At 40.2% G+C, this 12,972-nt stretch overlaps 2 protein-coding genes across 5 annotated transcripts in view; one reads left to right on the top strand and one right to left on the bottom strand.

Moving 5' to 3' along the window:
- The first annotated feature begins 482 nt into the window (after positions 1-482).
- LOC128739421 (uncharacterized) lies at positions 483-896 on the top strand. Its single transcript, XM_053834908.1, has one exon. The coding sequence runs from the start codon at positions 483-485 to the stop codon at positions 894-896; it is 414 nt and encodes a 137-aa protein (XP_053690883.1).
- A 170-nt stretch (positions 897-1,066) lies between these two features.
- Positions 1,067-12,972, bottom strand: part of LOC128744544 (actin-histidine N-methyltransferase) — a 235,403-nt gene continuing 223,497 nt past the window's right edge. For all 4 annotated transcript variants that reach the window (XM_053841627.1, XM_053841625.1, XM_053841626.1 and 1 more), the window contains exons 3-4: positions 1,924-2,310; positions 1,067-1,861 (exon numbers count right to left, since the gene is read on the bottom strand). In XM_053841627.1, coding sequence (XP_053697602.1) covers positions 1,360-1,861; positions 1,924-2,310 — 889 coding nt within the window. In that variant the 3' untranslated portion in view covers positions 1,067-1,359. The remainder of the gene's footprint in view (positions 1,862-1,923; positions 2,311-12,972) is intronic.

Here is a 12,972-nt window from a genome sequence, read left to right as displayed (position 1 = left end):
TCTGTTTACTTGATTTTCCAAATATCGAAACCAACAGATTGATACTTGGGTTATGCGTCACAGTCAGAATACCCAAAAAATAATTAGTTTTAAATTTTGGCAGATAAAATTGAGATGTATATCTTTATCCTATCTTCAGATATGTTGTGTTCCTTATTCGGATTCTACGAGCAATTTTACCCAAATGACACCTCTAACATATTGAAGCTGGGCTTTTCTCTTGAATTTGTGCTAAACGAACAGTGATTTCAAAGAAATTTTAGGGACATCCTCTGGTGATAACGTATGGTAACTGAGCTCATCGTATAAAAACAAGCCTTCCGTCGAAATGTACCATTCGCAGTTTAACCATGGCAGTGATTACTATCGAGCAACTAAACGAAATACTGACCAGGTGCGGATACAGTCCAGTCGGGTACGATGTATCATCCGAAGTTGTTGGACAGACCAACGCGTCCATCGTGGATTGCAACGAGGCTGCGATGTTCGTCGCTCATCTAATCCACGAGAGTGGTGGCTTCCAGCACCGGGAGGAAATCGGTCGTGGGCGAGGTCAACCGTACGGTACAACTTTCTATGGCCGTGGATACATTCAGCTTACCTGGGAAGGCAATTACCAGGCGGCGTCGTACGATATTTTCGGGGACAGCAGACTGGTCACCAATCCGGATTGCGTGTCCGCAAGTCCGCGCCTCAGCATGCGTGTGTCAGTGTGGTACTGGGAGGAGCGAGTTCGCCCCCAAGCTGGTTCCTTTAGGAATTTCTATGCCACAACTAAAGCAATCAATGGCGGACTGGAAACATCCCCGTGCCATCCGGCTGCAAAGAAGCGGTATAGTTTCTATCGGAAGGCAGCTGATGTTCTGGGTGTTGCCAATCTAGCATTCGAAGGATAATCGAAAAGGTATCATTTTTTTAAAAACACATATAAATAAAATAAATACTTCTACCTTGTGGGAAAACAATTAAATTATGTAAAAGCACTTTTTCATCAATTGTTTAACTTACTAATAAAATCGTTCAATGAAAGTCTTCGGATTACAGAATAAGGCCATTACTTAGCTAATTGATTGATTGAAATGTATTTTGGCTTGTACGTAACTGAATTCTGTAACTGCTAAGGCAAAAATTAGCAAACTAAAATGCTGAAGCAATAGGGCAAAAACAATACTGTGGTTATAATGAACTGTAGATAGCATGGAAATTGTTTTCACAAGGAATGGGAAGCTTCTACTAATAGGTTAGGAAAGTTTTCAACTAGTTCCGAGCAGCTTTCGGTTGCGGAGAGGGTTGTACACTTGAGGAATAGCAAGCAAATAATAATCTATATAGGTAGCATTAGGGCGCAAAGCGTCTGCTTTAGGTGCACTGTTTCCGCTGGCAGTGCTCGTGCACCTCGGTAAGCACTTTTTTCTCCGCCACTCGATACTGAACCAACATGGTACGGATGTGTCCCAGCTTCGGGGTTCCCTTTTGACCTTGACTGGCCAGCAGAGTTTCGTCCTGCTCGAGGGTAGTTCCGCTCATTCGTAGCATCAGCTGCAACCGTATCGAAAGGAATTTCCAAACTTTTTGTTCCAGTTCCTTTTCGAGGGTAAAATCCAAGTCAAGCAGACGAACGATATCCTCCGCCTTCTGCTCGACCCAGTGGGCGAGCTGATCTTTGGTCATGTTGAAAACACGGGCGAAGCCAAGTAGCTCCGATGAAACGTAACTTGGACCTCGATTGATTGTGAACTCGCCGGTCGTGGGTAACTTCAGTAGTTCGAGCAGTTGCTTGCGCTGCTCGAACAGCTCGTCCGATGTGTTCAAGCTCAACTGCAGCGACACGTTGCTATTAGCGTTGTCCGGATAAACGAAACTGAAAAGAATGGTATTGCTGAATTGACGTTCGACTGATAGACTTTTCGCAGCCACACTTACCCATTGTGCACGAGAAAATCCGCATTAGTCCTGTTGCCATAGTGAATAAATATCTGTTCCCCCTTACGGAAGTCCTTCAGGGCAAGACTTTCTACCTGCTGCAGCAGTTCATTGTAGCCGGTGGTAATTTCGCCATTAACGTGATTAGCCATATCCCAGAATGGAATCAGCATCGGACTCGTACCGAACTCACCGCCGCCGACGTTACCCTCGGTGGTGGTGGTTGTATTTGCAGTGCTTTCCTCCTCCTTAGCAGAGCCGGTAGCGGAATCTGCGGTGCCATTTGTCGCGCTCGTGGCGTTATCTGGTGCAGCGGGTGCGTCGCCATCCGGCCCTAGGTTGACCGGTATCAGATTCTGGCGGGTCATTACTGTCGATGCAGCCCAACTGTGGAAAGAATGGAAAACAAAAATGGACGTTTGTAACTCAGTTTTAAGCAACACTTCAAGAGATTTTTAGAACTTAACCGATCATAAAACTTATAACTCAACAAAACTGCGATAAAACGACCCGAGAACTCTTATAAAATTAAAGGCCTAAAGAAGGTTCTCAAGAATATTTCCGAAAGGTCTCTTAAAAATTAAAATAGATGCTCTTAAAACTTTGTCCTTTTGTTTTCTTTGTTCGGGTTATCCAGCTGGTCACTGCCGGATCCTTTTCTGATATCTTCATCCAACTATCAGGAAAACTTCAAACGCCAGTTCTACCTAACGAGACAGGCAATATCGCCCACTAAAACACAATAAGCCCTAAGCATAGCCGACACGCCTATGACCGCAGCGGTGGCGTTCCGGCCTTGCGCGGACTCCACGAACTGACTCTAAGATCCCTCTGGGAAGAACCGGGATGTCAAATTTTAAATATGATGATGATGATGATGATGATGATGAGAGAAAAAACCATCAGTGGTTAACAAGTTATCAGGGCTCGACCCATGGAATAATCTTAATTTTCCATTCCCCTAGCATTTATGCATTGTCCCAAGATAGGTCTACAGAGTAAATTAAGCGCAACACTGCCTGAGCGTTCGCGGTAGTCGACAGAAGCTTTAAACCATAGAGTCGCACCTGCCTCCCAAAGACCAAAAAGCTAGTACGCAATGCGCAAATCCCAAAAACCGACCAATACCGAGCCCATATGTTCGCAAATGCGTAATATTAACTAAAATTAGGCCTATTAGGCATGACCTAAATAGGAACATCATTAGAATGAAACATTAGAACATCAATTCAATCAGTAAGATTTTTCTTCGATATCCAAGCGGATATCCAGCAATTTTTCTCATTACCCTTAGAAATATTAACCTCCTAGTCGCATTCTCCATATAAAGGATTTTTGGAAGATTTTTATGAGAATTCCGGATATACAAGTGTCCGATTAATTTAGAACTATTAGTTATCACGGATCCACATACTGGCCTTATTCTTATTCAGAATGAAAGCACACACCGAATACAGAATTTCAACGAATGCAGAATTCAACGTGATCGTTGTTAAAAAGCCCTATACCACGTTTAATCGTTTTTTTTTTGTTAAATTATAGTCACTAACCAGCTTTGGGCCATTCATGGCTTCTGTGGGGTTGGGAAACCGCCATCCGAGGTTGCCGCTCTCGTGCGGTACTGCAGAGCCATTAACGTGCCGTTCCTCATCGGCTGTGATGCCAGCGCCCACCACACGATTTGGGGCAGTATCTACTTAAATACTTAACTGCTAACAATGTCAATGTATGCAATGTAGGGAATGTCCCCACTTTTGTTAATGCTATCAGGGATGAGGTCCTAGACCTCACTCAGTGCAGCACTTCTATAGCTGAGAAGGTCAAAATCTGGCATGTCTCTGACGAACCAAGTTTATCAGACCACAGGTATATCGTTTTTGATATTATGGCAAACTCTCTCAGGAGAGAACAATACAGAAATCCGAAGAAAACCAACTGGAGTTCATTCAGAGAACATCTAGGAAGCTCTCGAAATTCCTGTCATATTAATATACGCACACCAGCTGAGCTGGACGCTGCAGCCAATGACCTACAGAGTAGGATTATTGATGCTTATACTGCAAACTGTCCGTTAAAACCCGCGGACAGTCTGCCGTGACGTGCCCTGGTGGAATGAATCGCTCAGCAACCTTCGTCGGAAGGCTAGGCGTTTATTCAACAGGGCTAAGATCACGTCTAATTGGGAGGCCTACAGAGCATCTCTCACCAAATACAACGCAGAGCTTCGCAAGGCCAAAAGAAAGTCCAGAGTCAAGTTTTGTGAAAGCATCCAGACTCTGCCTGAAGAAGATGGCAGTCTCACTGTTACTACTAGGGAAACGTTGGAGATTCATATGAATACGCATTTCCCCGGTTCGACAGTGTCCACTGGAAGCGACGTCGGCGCGCAACAGCAAGTTGAGTCGTCGCGCAATGTGTCAAGCGACTCGGTTCTACTTGCTCGCCGACTGCTTATGGAGGCTTCAATCAATTGGGCACTCAGCCCCTTTGAACCAATGAAGTCTCCGGGTCCGGATGGCATACTTCCCATCTTCTTAAAGCGGACGAGATTATAATGTCCGAGCTCACCAACCTCTTTCGTGCCAGCTTTACGTTGGGACATGTCCCGGCAAACTGGCGGGAGGTCAGGATGGTGTTCATACCTAAGGCAGGCAAAAAAGATAAAACTATGCCAAAAGCTTTCAGACCAATTAGTCTGACATCAACGCTTCTCAAGTTGATGGAAAAATCACGGATAATCACATCCGTAGCGAGTTTCTAAAGAACTCTGCTTTACGTGGCAATCAACATGCTTATCAATGCGGGAAATCTACGGAAACCGCACTTCACTACCTAGTGACGCTAATTGAGAAGTCGCTTCAATACCAAGAAACGGCACTTTGTGCTTTTCTTGACATTGAAGGTACCTTCGATAACACGTGATTCGCCTCAACTAGCACGGCTCTCCTTAATAAAGGAACTGATAAGCCAACAATGAGCTGGATTCAAGCAATGCTGTCAAGCAGGGAAATCACAGCCTCATTGGGAGATACGTCGATCACAATCTCACCGATCAAAGGATGTCCTCAAGGAGGAGTTCTCTCCCCCTTGCTCTGGTCACTGGTGGTCGACGCAATCTTGCACAAGCTATCACAGCATGGCTATGAGGTCATTGCGTACGCCGTGGTATTTATTGTCAGAGGTAAATTTGATGCAGTGCTGTCCAGTCATATGCAAGGAGCTCTAAACTCCACTATTTTATGGTGTCTACGAAAGGGGCTTAATATAAACCCCTCCAAAACAGTCGTGATACCATTTACTAGACGGAGGAGACATACTCTTACTCCCCCTACACTGAATGGAATCAGACTAAGCTTCAGCAATGAAGTTAAACATCTGGGTATTATTCTGGATCATAAACTGAACTGGACCGCTGGTTTTATTAACCATGTAATACCTAATTGGGGCACAGTCTTACAACCTAGCTCAACTCCATCAATGGGTATGAGCAATCCGTAAACTGTGTACAGCAATCGGGGCCAGCTACAAAAGACAATCTTCGTGACTGTCGCAGTGGCATTTTTTAACCCAGTGCCCTTCTGGCATACAAAAAAACCCTTTTACTTATTTTGACCTCCCCGTTTGATAGGAAGCGCCCGCTCCTTTTTAATTCCACCAGTGCTGATTTTCTTATGTCAAGGAACATGTGTTGCAAGTTTGGTGGAGAATGGTCGAGGCGTTCTGGAGTTATGGCGGATACAAACATACGTTCACATATATAGATAAGGCCATTGCAAATTATTTTAAAGCTTTGGTCATTCAACGCACCTCGCCTCACCGCTACCTCTTAATAAGCTTGGGTTCAAAAATCAGGGGGCAAATGAATTAAAATTTTTTATTTAAAATCAATTATCTGTGGACTATATAATCTAAACCACTCGAAAAATGAGTGTACGAAGTATTGACACTTCTAGTACGAAATAAAATTGGAAATTTGAAGAATGCGATGGCAGAAAAGCAGTAAAGAATTTTACTTTCGATTCTGTCTTCCTTTTAGCAGGTTTTTGCGCATACATTTTGAGGCTTTTTAAACAATCTCATTGCTTTTTTAAAATAATGAGCACCACTGGAACCTTCTGATGACCGCTATAAAACTTCCTATCGACCAAGAGGCTCACCCTTCAGAAGGTTTTCATACCCTCAGTCAGGCCATAAGCTCAAGGTAGTTTGTACGCTATGCTGAAAGCAGCATTAAAATCGATTGTGCTTTTCGCTTTGTTCGACAAAGTTATAAAGCATAAAGCTTGCTACGTAAGAAGCCAAATCACCCAAACAGCTTTATTACTCTTGATATATTTTCATATATACAGCCGTGAGCAGAAAAGAGAAAACTTTTCTGTCAGATCATTCTGATTAATTTGATTTACAGCGACCATAATAAAACATCCGAAAGAATATACAATAGATTTTAGAGGTCTCCGTAATTGTGCAGCATACGCGCATTAAATTATATCATGCATATTGGAACGATAAGTGGCTAAATTAACGTGCCATTAAAATGTTGCGTCAAACTTGCGTTTTTGTCTTGACCTTATATGAGATCAGGCATATAATTAAATTTCAATAACGGTAGTTTTTTACAATTAACGTACGGGACGATAGAAGAAAGTAATGCAACAAAGATATTGATAGAGTTCCAAGCAGAACGGGAACAAGGCGTGAAGGGGAAAGAGCGGAAGATGAAAGAAGGGAGGGTCATTGAAGTACACTCAAGTTGCTTTTTACGCGAAGGATACGTCCCGCGGAAATCAAAACCGCGTAAATTCCGAAAACCGCGTAAAAAAACGCGTAAATTTCGAAAACCGCGTAAGAAAACCGCGTAAAAAAACGAGCAAATTCCGAAAACCGCGTAAAAAAGCCGCGCAAGTTCCGAAAACCGCGTAAATTCCAAAATTCGCGTAAAAACAACCAAAATTTCGCGTAAAAAAACTTTGTGGATTTCAAAACTATGCGAAAAAATAGACGTTTTGAGCACATCCGCGTAAATTCCGACAATCGCGTAAAAAACCGCGTAAATTCCGAAAACCGCGTAAAACCGCGGCCCCGCACTACCGGCCAGCAACCATGATAAACTTGCTCTGTCCTTCTAGTATAAACAAAGAAAATGGTAACGAAGTATCGAGTCCATAGGAATATTCGTTGCTGATTTTGTACAACGAAATAAAATGTTGTTTGGTTGGAATTTGTACAGTGGATCCCCGTTCGTTTGAACGATTCCTCATGCAAACTAACGGGGTTACTTCTTTAATTTGAACAACTGGTCACCTGAAATATGTTGAAACCTGTGTGAATCGCCCTGCTCTTTGCTATTGTTTTGATGGTTTGTTTTAGTTGGCAGTTGCAAGTGCGAATATTGCATTTTCCGATCGGATTTCTATCTTAATCGTTAGGAAAACGAAATGTGAAATCGATTAAACACGCTAGGTCAGTACAAACAAATCCTGTTTATGTGCATTGTCTGCATAAACAAATGATGTCATGTTGAGAATGACATTTGAACCATTTTTAATTTGCACGTCATGCAAACCAGCGGGGTTCAAATTAAAAAGTGTTCAGATTAAGAATAGTCAAACGAACGCGGGTCCACGGTACTTGTGATACAGTGCATCATTATCCTCGTACATCTTCGTTGCTTTGAGATTTCACTAACTACTGGGAAGATCGAGCATTGAAAACATTGTACAGATTTTTGCTTAATTTTCGTTTAAAAGGGCGACTTTTTTAGTTTTTCAAAGGTTATGGCTTCCATTTTGACGGATTAATTATTTATGCTACATTATTCTTTCTTAGGAGCATAATTTTCTTTTGAAGAATATTCGATTTTAAGAGAATTTTATGGCAGTTTTGTTGAGATAAATCGTGCAATATCAATCAGCATCAGCCTTGGCTTATAAACGTCTTTAAGATTTGATTCTTTATCGACAGCCAGTCATTAGAGTACAGGACAATTACGGGTTTAGTGCAGCGATGCTACTGACTCTAAACAGTACCGCCCAGCCAAGATTCGAACATACAACGACTGGCGTGTTAGATCAACATCGTTTTTCGATGCTAACTGGGCAGTTGCTTCCCATCAATCTTGCAGAAAAGTGCAATAAAAAAAACTTTGTTGAAACTATTGTACTTTTGAAATTAAATTAAATAAACTGTTATTTTATTTTTTGCACGGCAATCCCTGCAATATGCACTGCCTTAGAATCAGGGAGGCTTTTAGAAATCAAAAATCGATTATTTTTGCGATGATGATGATGATGATTAACCAGTAACCACCCAATTAACGTTGAAGTACGATATTGGTCTAACCAAACCAGTTTTAAACCAGTCGTCGTATGTTCAAATCTCGACTAGGCGGTGCTTACTAGAGTCAATAGGACCATTGCACAGTAGTCCATAAGGGGCGAAAAGTGGAACTTTTTTCCTAGTGTCTTTTGTTTTCATTTTATCATTTATGGTCTTCAACACTTTTGTTCGAATAAATATCCCCCTTAATCTGAAACCGTCGAAAGTTAGTCATCGCGTACTATAATGAAAATAAAAAAAATAACTTTTTTGTATTAAGAAATATAGACATAGTTTCTTCGGATATGTTGTAAATAATGTAAAAACAAGCAACTTTGCTGAAGAAATAAAATTTCTATCTTTATCGAGTGTTGAATTAAAGGGCATATTCTTAAAACTTCTTTAAAAATTGGTTTTTCATGCTTAGCTTTTCTTAGTTGCATTTTACAAGAATATAATGTTCTAGGCAATTATCGAAGCACTCAAAACACACGTTTTTGTAGAAGACCACAAATCTTTTGGACCTTTACTTGCTAAATTATCGCATATCCAAGCTTTAAATTTCCATAGCTTCACGAGCCCATGGTAAAATAGGGCAAGCGGATTTTTTAAATCAACGCTTTATCTTAAAGCTTAAGTCGAGTACTATAAACTTGTATAGGTTCCGCTTGTCCCCAACCACCCAAATGAGAGTACGGCAAGCATACGTTTTATGTGTTTCACGTTAGCTATAGGCTCAATACGCGTTCATTCTTTTGTATTAATAGATAGACACATGGTTTTCTCGGCAAAGTTATAGAAAATATAAAGGCAAACAACTTTGCTAAAGAAATGATATTTCTATCTCTGTCTTGTGCAGAGCTATAGAGCATTTTCTCTAGAAATTCTTTAAAAATAAGTTTTTCATACTTGGCTTATGTCGGTTGCATTTTACAAGAGTATATGGTTCTAGGAGACTATTGAAGAACCCAAAATACATGTTTTTGCAGAAGGTTGCAAATCTCTAGGACCTTTCCTTACAAAGTTATCGCTTATTTAAGCTTTATTTTTCCTTACCTTCACGAGTCAAAAGCGATAACTTTGTAAGAAAAGGTCCTAGAGATTTGCAATCTTCTTAAAAACGTGTATTTTGAGTCCTTCAATAATCGCCTAGAAACATATGTTCTTGTAAAATGCAACCAACATAAGCTAAGTATGAAAAACTAGTTTTTAAAGAATTTCTAAAGAAAATGCTCTATAGCTCTGCACTCGATTGAGATAGAAATGACATTTCTTTAGCAAACTTGTTTGCATTTATATTTTCTACAACTTTGCCGAAGAAACCATGTGTCTATCTACTAACACAAAAAATGGCGTGTATCGAGCCTTTCGCGAACGCGAAACATATAGAACGCATGCTTGCCGTACTTTCATTTGGATTGTTGGGGACAAGCGAAACTCATACGAGTTTATAGTGCTCGACTTAAGCTTTAATATGAAGTACTGATTTCAGAAATCCGCTTGCCCCGTTTTACCCCATGGGCTCGTTAATCTATGGAAATTTAAAGCTTGAATATGCGATAACTCAGCAAGTAAGAGTCCAAGAGATTTGCGGTCTTCTGCGAAAACGTGTATTTCGAGAGCTTCGATAATTGCCTAGAACATTGTATTCTTGTAAAATGCAACTAACAAAAGCTAAGTATGAAAAACCAACTTTTAAATAAGTTTTAAAGAATATGCCCTATAGTTCAGCACTCGGTAAAGATAGAAATTTCATTTCTTCAGCAAAGTTGCTTGTTTTTATATTGTTTATAACTTTGCCAAAGAAGCTATCTCTATATTTCTTAATACAAAAAAGTTATTAAAAAGTTTGTATTTTCATTATAGTCAGCATTGACGAACTTTTGACAGTTTTCACATTGCATTGACGAACTTTTGACAGGGATATTCATACGAACAAAAGTGCTGAAGACTATAAATGATAAAATGAAAGCAAAAGACACTAGGAAAAAAGTTCCGCTTTTCGCCCTTTTGGACCACTGTGCAGTGGTCCAAACAGCGAAATACGTGATCGTGTGATATTGCGCCGAAACGTGAAGTTTTTCACATGTAGTGTCTTTAAGAACATTTCTAGGTATAACAAGCCCCTTCTTATGAGAGAAATCTTTGGGTGATTAATTCCCTTAAGAGTGAGGTACGAAATTTATTTTCTCGTATATTCGAGATACAGGTTTGGTACTTCCGGCAAAGTTGTAGTAAATATCAATACAAACAACTTTGTCAAAGATACCATACTTGTATATTTTCATGGAACTTGTCTATGAAGCGTTATTCGTTGACAAACCATTTCAAACAGTTTTTAAACCCTGACTTATTCTGGTCAACTTTTGCGTGTTCATAGTGTTCTAGAACGTTGTTTATCTTGCTAAAATCAACGTTTTTGTAGAACATTATTATACGTTATTTTCTGAAGTTTCGGAGATTTTGAGCTTTTTTAGTGAAAAACAGTATTTTTTTGAGCTCAACTATTTCCCAAGGTGGCACATGGTGGCAGATCAAACAACTCCTACTTAAAAGTACAACAAAAAACCTGTCAAAGCAAGTATCAGTTGTCTGTATCTGTTTGTATCCTCAAAAGTTAGAGTTGTTTTAAAAATCCATCTCAGTCATTCAACGCCATTTTGTTTACGTTGACAATCTATTTCTAACAAGATAGGTAACCGGCAATTTTTTCGTCAATTTTCGAGTCGAAAATGAATGTAGACTTAATACCTTCGATTGGTGTCTTTTCAAAAAAGATCACACTCATAATGGACTGCCCAAGTAACCAGTAAGCACTAAACACTAGTCCTTGGACAACATTGTATAAGCATACAGAACTATGATTAAAAGCATATTTTTCTATATATACTTCTATAGATCTCACATAATGCTAAATAGGCGAAATAGCGGGTTGTTAAAATGCTACGCCACAAGCATCCAATAAGCATTATCAGTGTTTGTTTGAGGCTTAAACGAAACGTCATTTTGTCTACATTATCGACGTATCGAAAAAGTATCGATGGCATATCGTTTGCTTGTTATGGTAAATAAAAATAGATTCGGTCGGGATTTAAAAAACTAATAAAAGCAAGCGATTTTTTTTTGCTGCATCTCAAGGGGAGCAGGATAAACAGAACCATTTTTTGAAATGCTGAATAATCTTACCACCTAGACAGGGCTCGAACCGGGAGTTAGTCATGCAACCTCATTCGTTTCCTTGCACCTTTGCTATCTAAACCATGGCGGATGTGATTGAGTGAGGTGAAATTAGTCGTATTTAAATCTTGGTGATATTCCCTCTCATATCATAGCTACTTGTTCTGCATTACCAATAGGGTAGAAAAAGACGGCAACCGTCAGATGGAAGAGGGCACAAATAGTGGCCGCAGAATAGCAAAATAAGAAGTCAAGTACAAGCCGTTCATCAACACTTACGGCTCGTTTTAATGCAATTGACTAAATGCATTATATTGTTACGTTATATGCGCATATATTGCTTTCTTTAATGCTGATTTACGTTAATGCTTCTATGCATCAACAATGTTAATATACGTTTTATAAGCATTAAGATTGCTAATATACAAAAGTTTGGCACTTGGGATGCAGAATTATTTCCAATATACGGTTTTAGATTAATGCTTATGGTTACTTGGGTGGAACCGAATGGCCGAAACACACTGTGGCATTGCCGGAGTTAAATTGTTCTTATTGTGTAGAAAGTAATACTTCCTTGGATTTGGGTCTGACGACTATGGCGGGTGATGAAAAAGAACTTCCAATGGTTCGAAAAATATACGACAAAGAATGTTGACTTGTTCATCGCTTTAGTTAACAATTGAATAAGGTTTATTTCAACAGAAACTATCCTGACCGCTTGACATGTTTTTATTGACATCTGAATATGCATAATCTCTTAAGGCGTAACATTCAGCTCGTATTGTTAGTACTCCAACTCGATTTATTAGCGCATCACACGTTAGTGCCAAACCAAACAATCTTGTGTGTGTATCTTCTTAAGGCATACTGAAGAGCCTTTCAGAAGCGTATTGCAACTAAATGGGCAATTGAGCTCGAATTGAACCATCTAGTCTAGTGCCGTCAGAAAATCGGTTCATTGTCATTACACGATGCCGTTCGCGATGAATTAAGTGGCGTACCTGATTTTCAGCCGTTTCACGCTTGATCAAGTGATTTTCCACTGATCTTAGGCAGCAAAACAATGAACACAACAAGTGCGAGCTTTCGACGAGAAGCCCACTCCAGAAGCCACCCAACCCCACGGCTGTTGAACCAGAAAAATATTGTTTTAAGCCGATCGTAGTAGTAATGTTGTACCGTTGATGTTGCGTTTAAGCCAGTCGATAGGTTTCGCTGTTTTGAAGCGATGAAGCGAAAGGAAAATAAAGGTTACCTAATCGATTGGTGGCTCATTGACATCGTAACGGTTTTGTTTACGCTGGAATTGCAAACCGATATTCGCACAACCATCCAGCAGCGCAGAGCTCATCTGCCGCCGCGCCGTGCCACGAGGATGGAAATCGAAAACTTTTTTGTTTTTACTGTACGGAACAGCCGCCGCCACGTGAGAGGAGATGCTGGAGATGGGTGCGGGATGAAAGCGTGAGTGACTCTGCCGCTGCCTCTGCCAATGTGTTCATAATTGGATTCCAACGATAGGAAAATAAATAAAACTGTGTAGCCTCAGCCAGC

The sequence above is a fragment of the Sabethes cyaneus genome, chromosome 3 (assembly GCF_943734655.1).
Source record: "Sabethes cyaneus chromosome 3, idSabCyanKW18_F2, whole genome shotgun sequence".
Classification (NCBI taxonomy): Eukaryota; Metazoa; Arthropoda; class Insecta; order Diptera; family Culicidae; genus Sabethes; species Sabethes cyaneus.
Note: the sequence above shows the minus strand (reverse complement) of the source record. Positions and strands in the feature narration are given on the sequence as shown.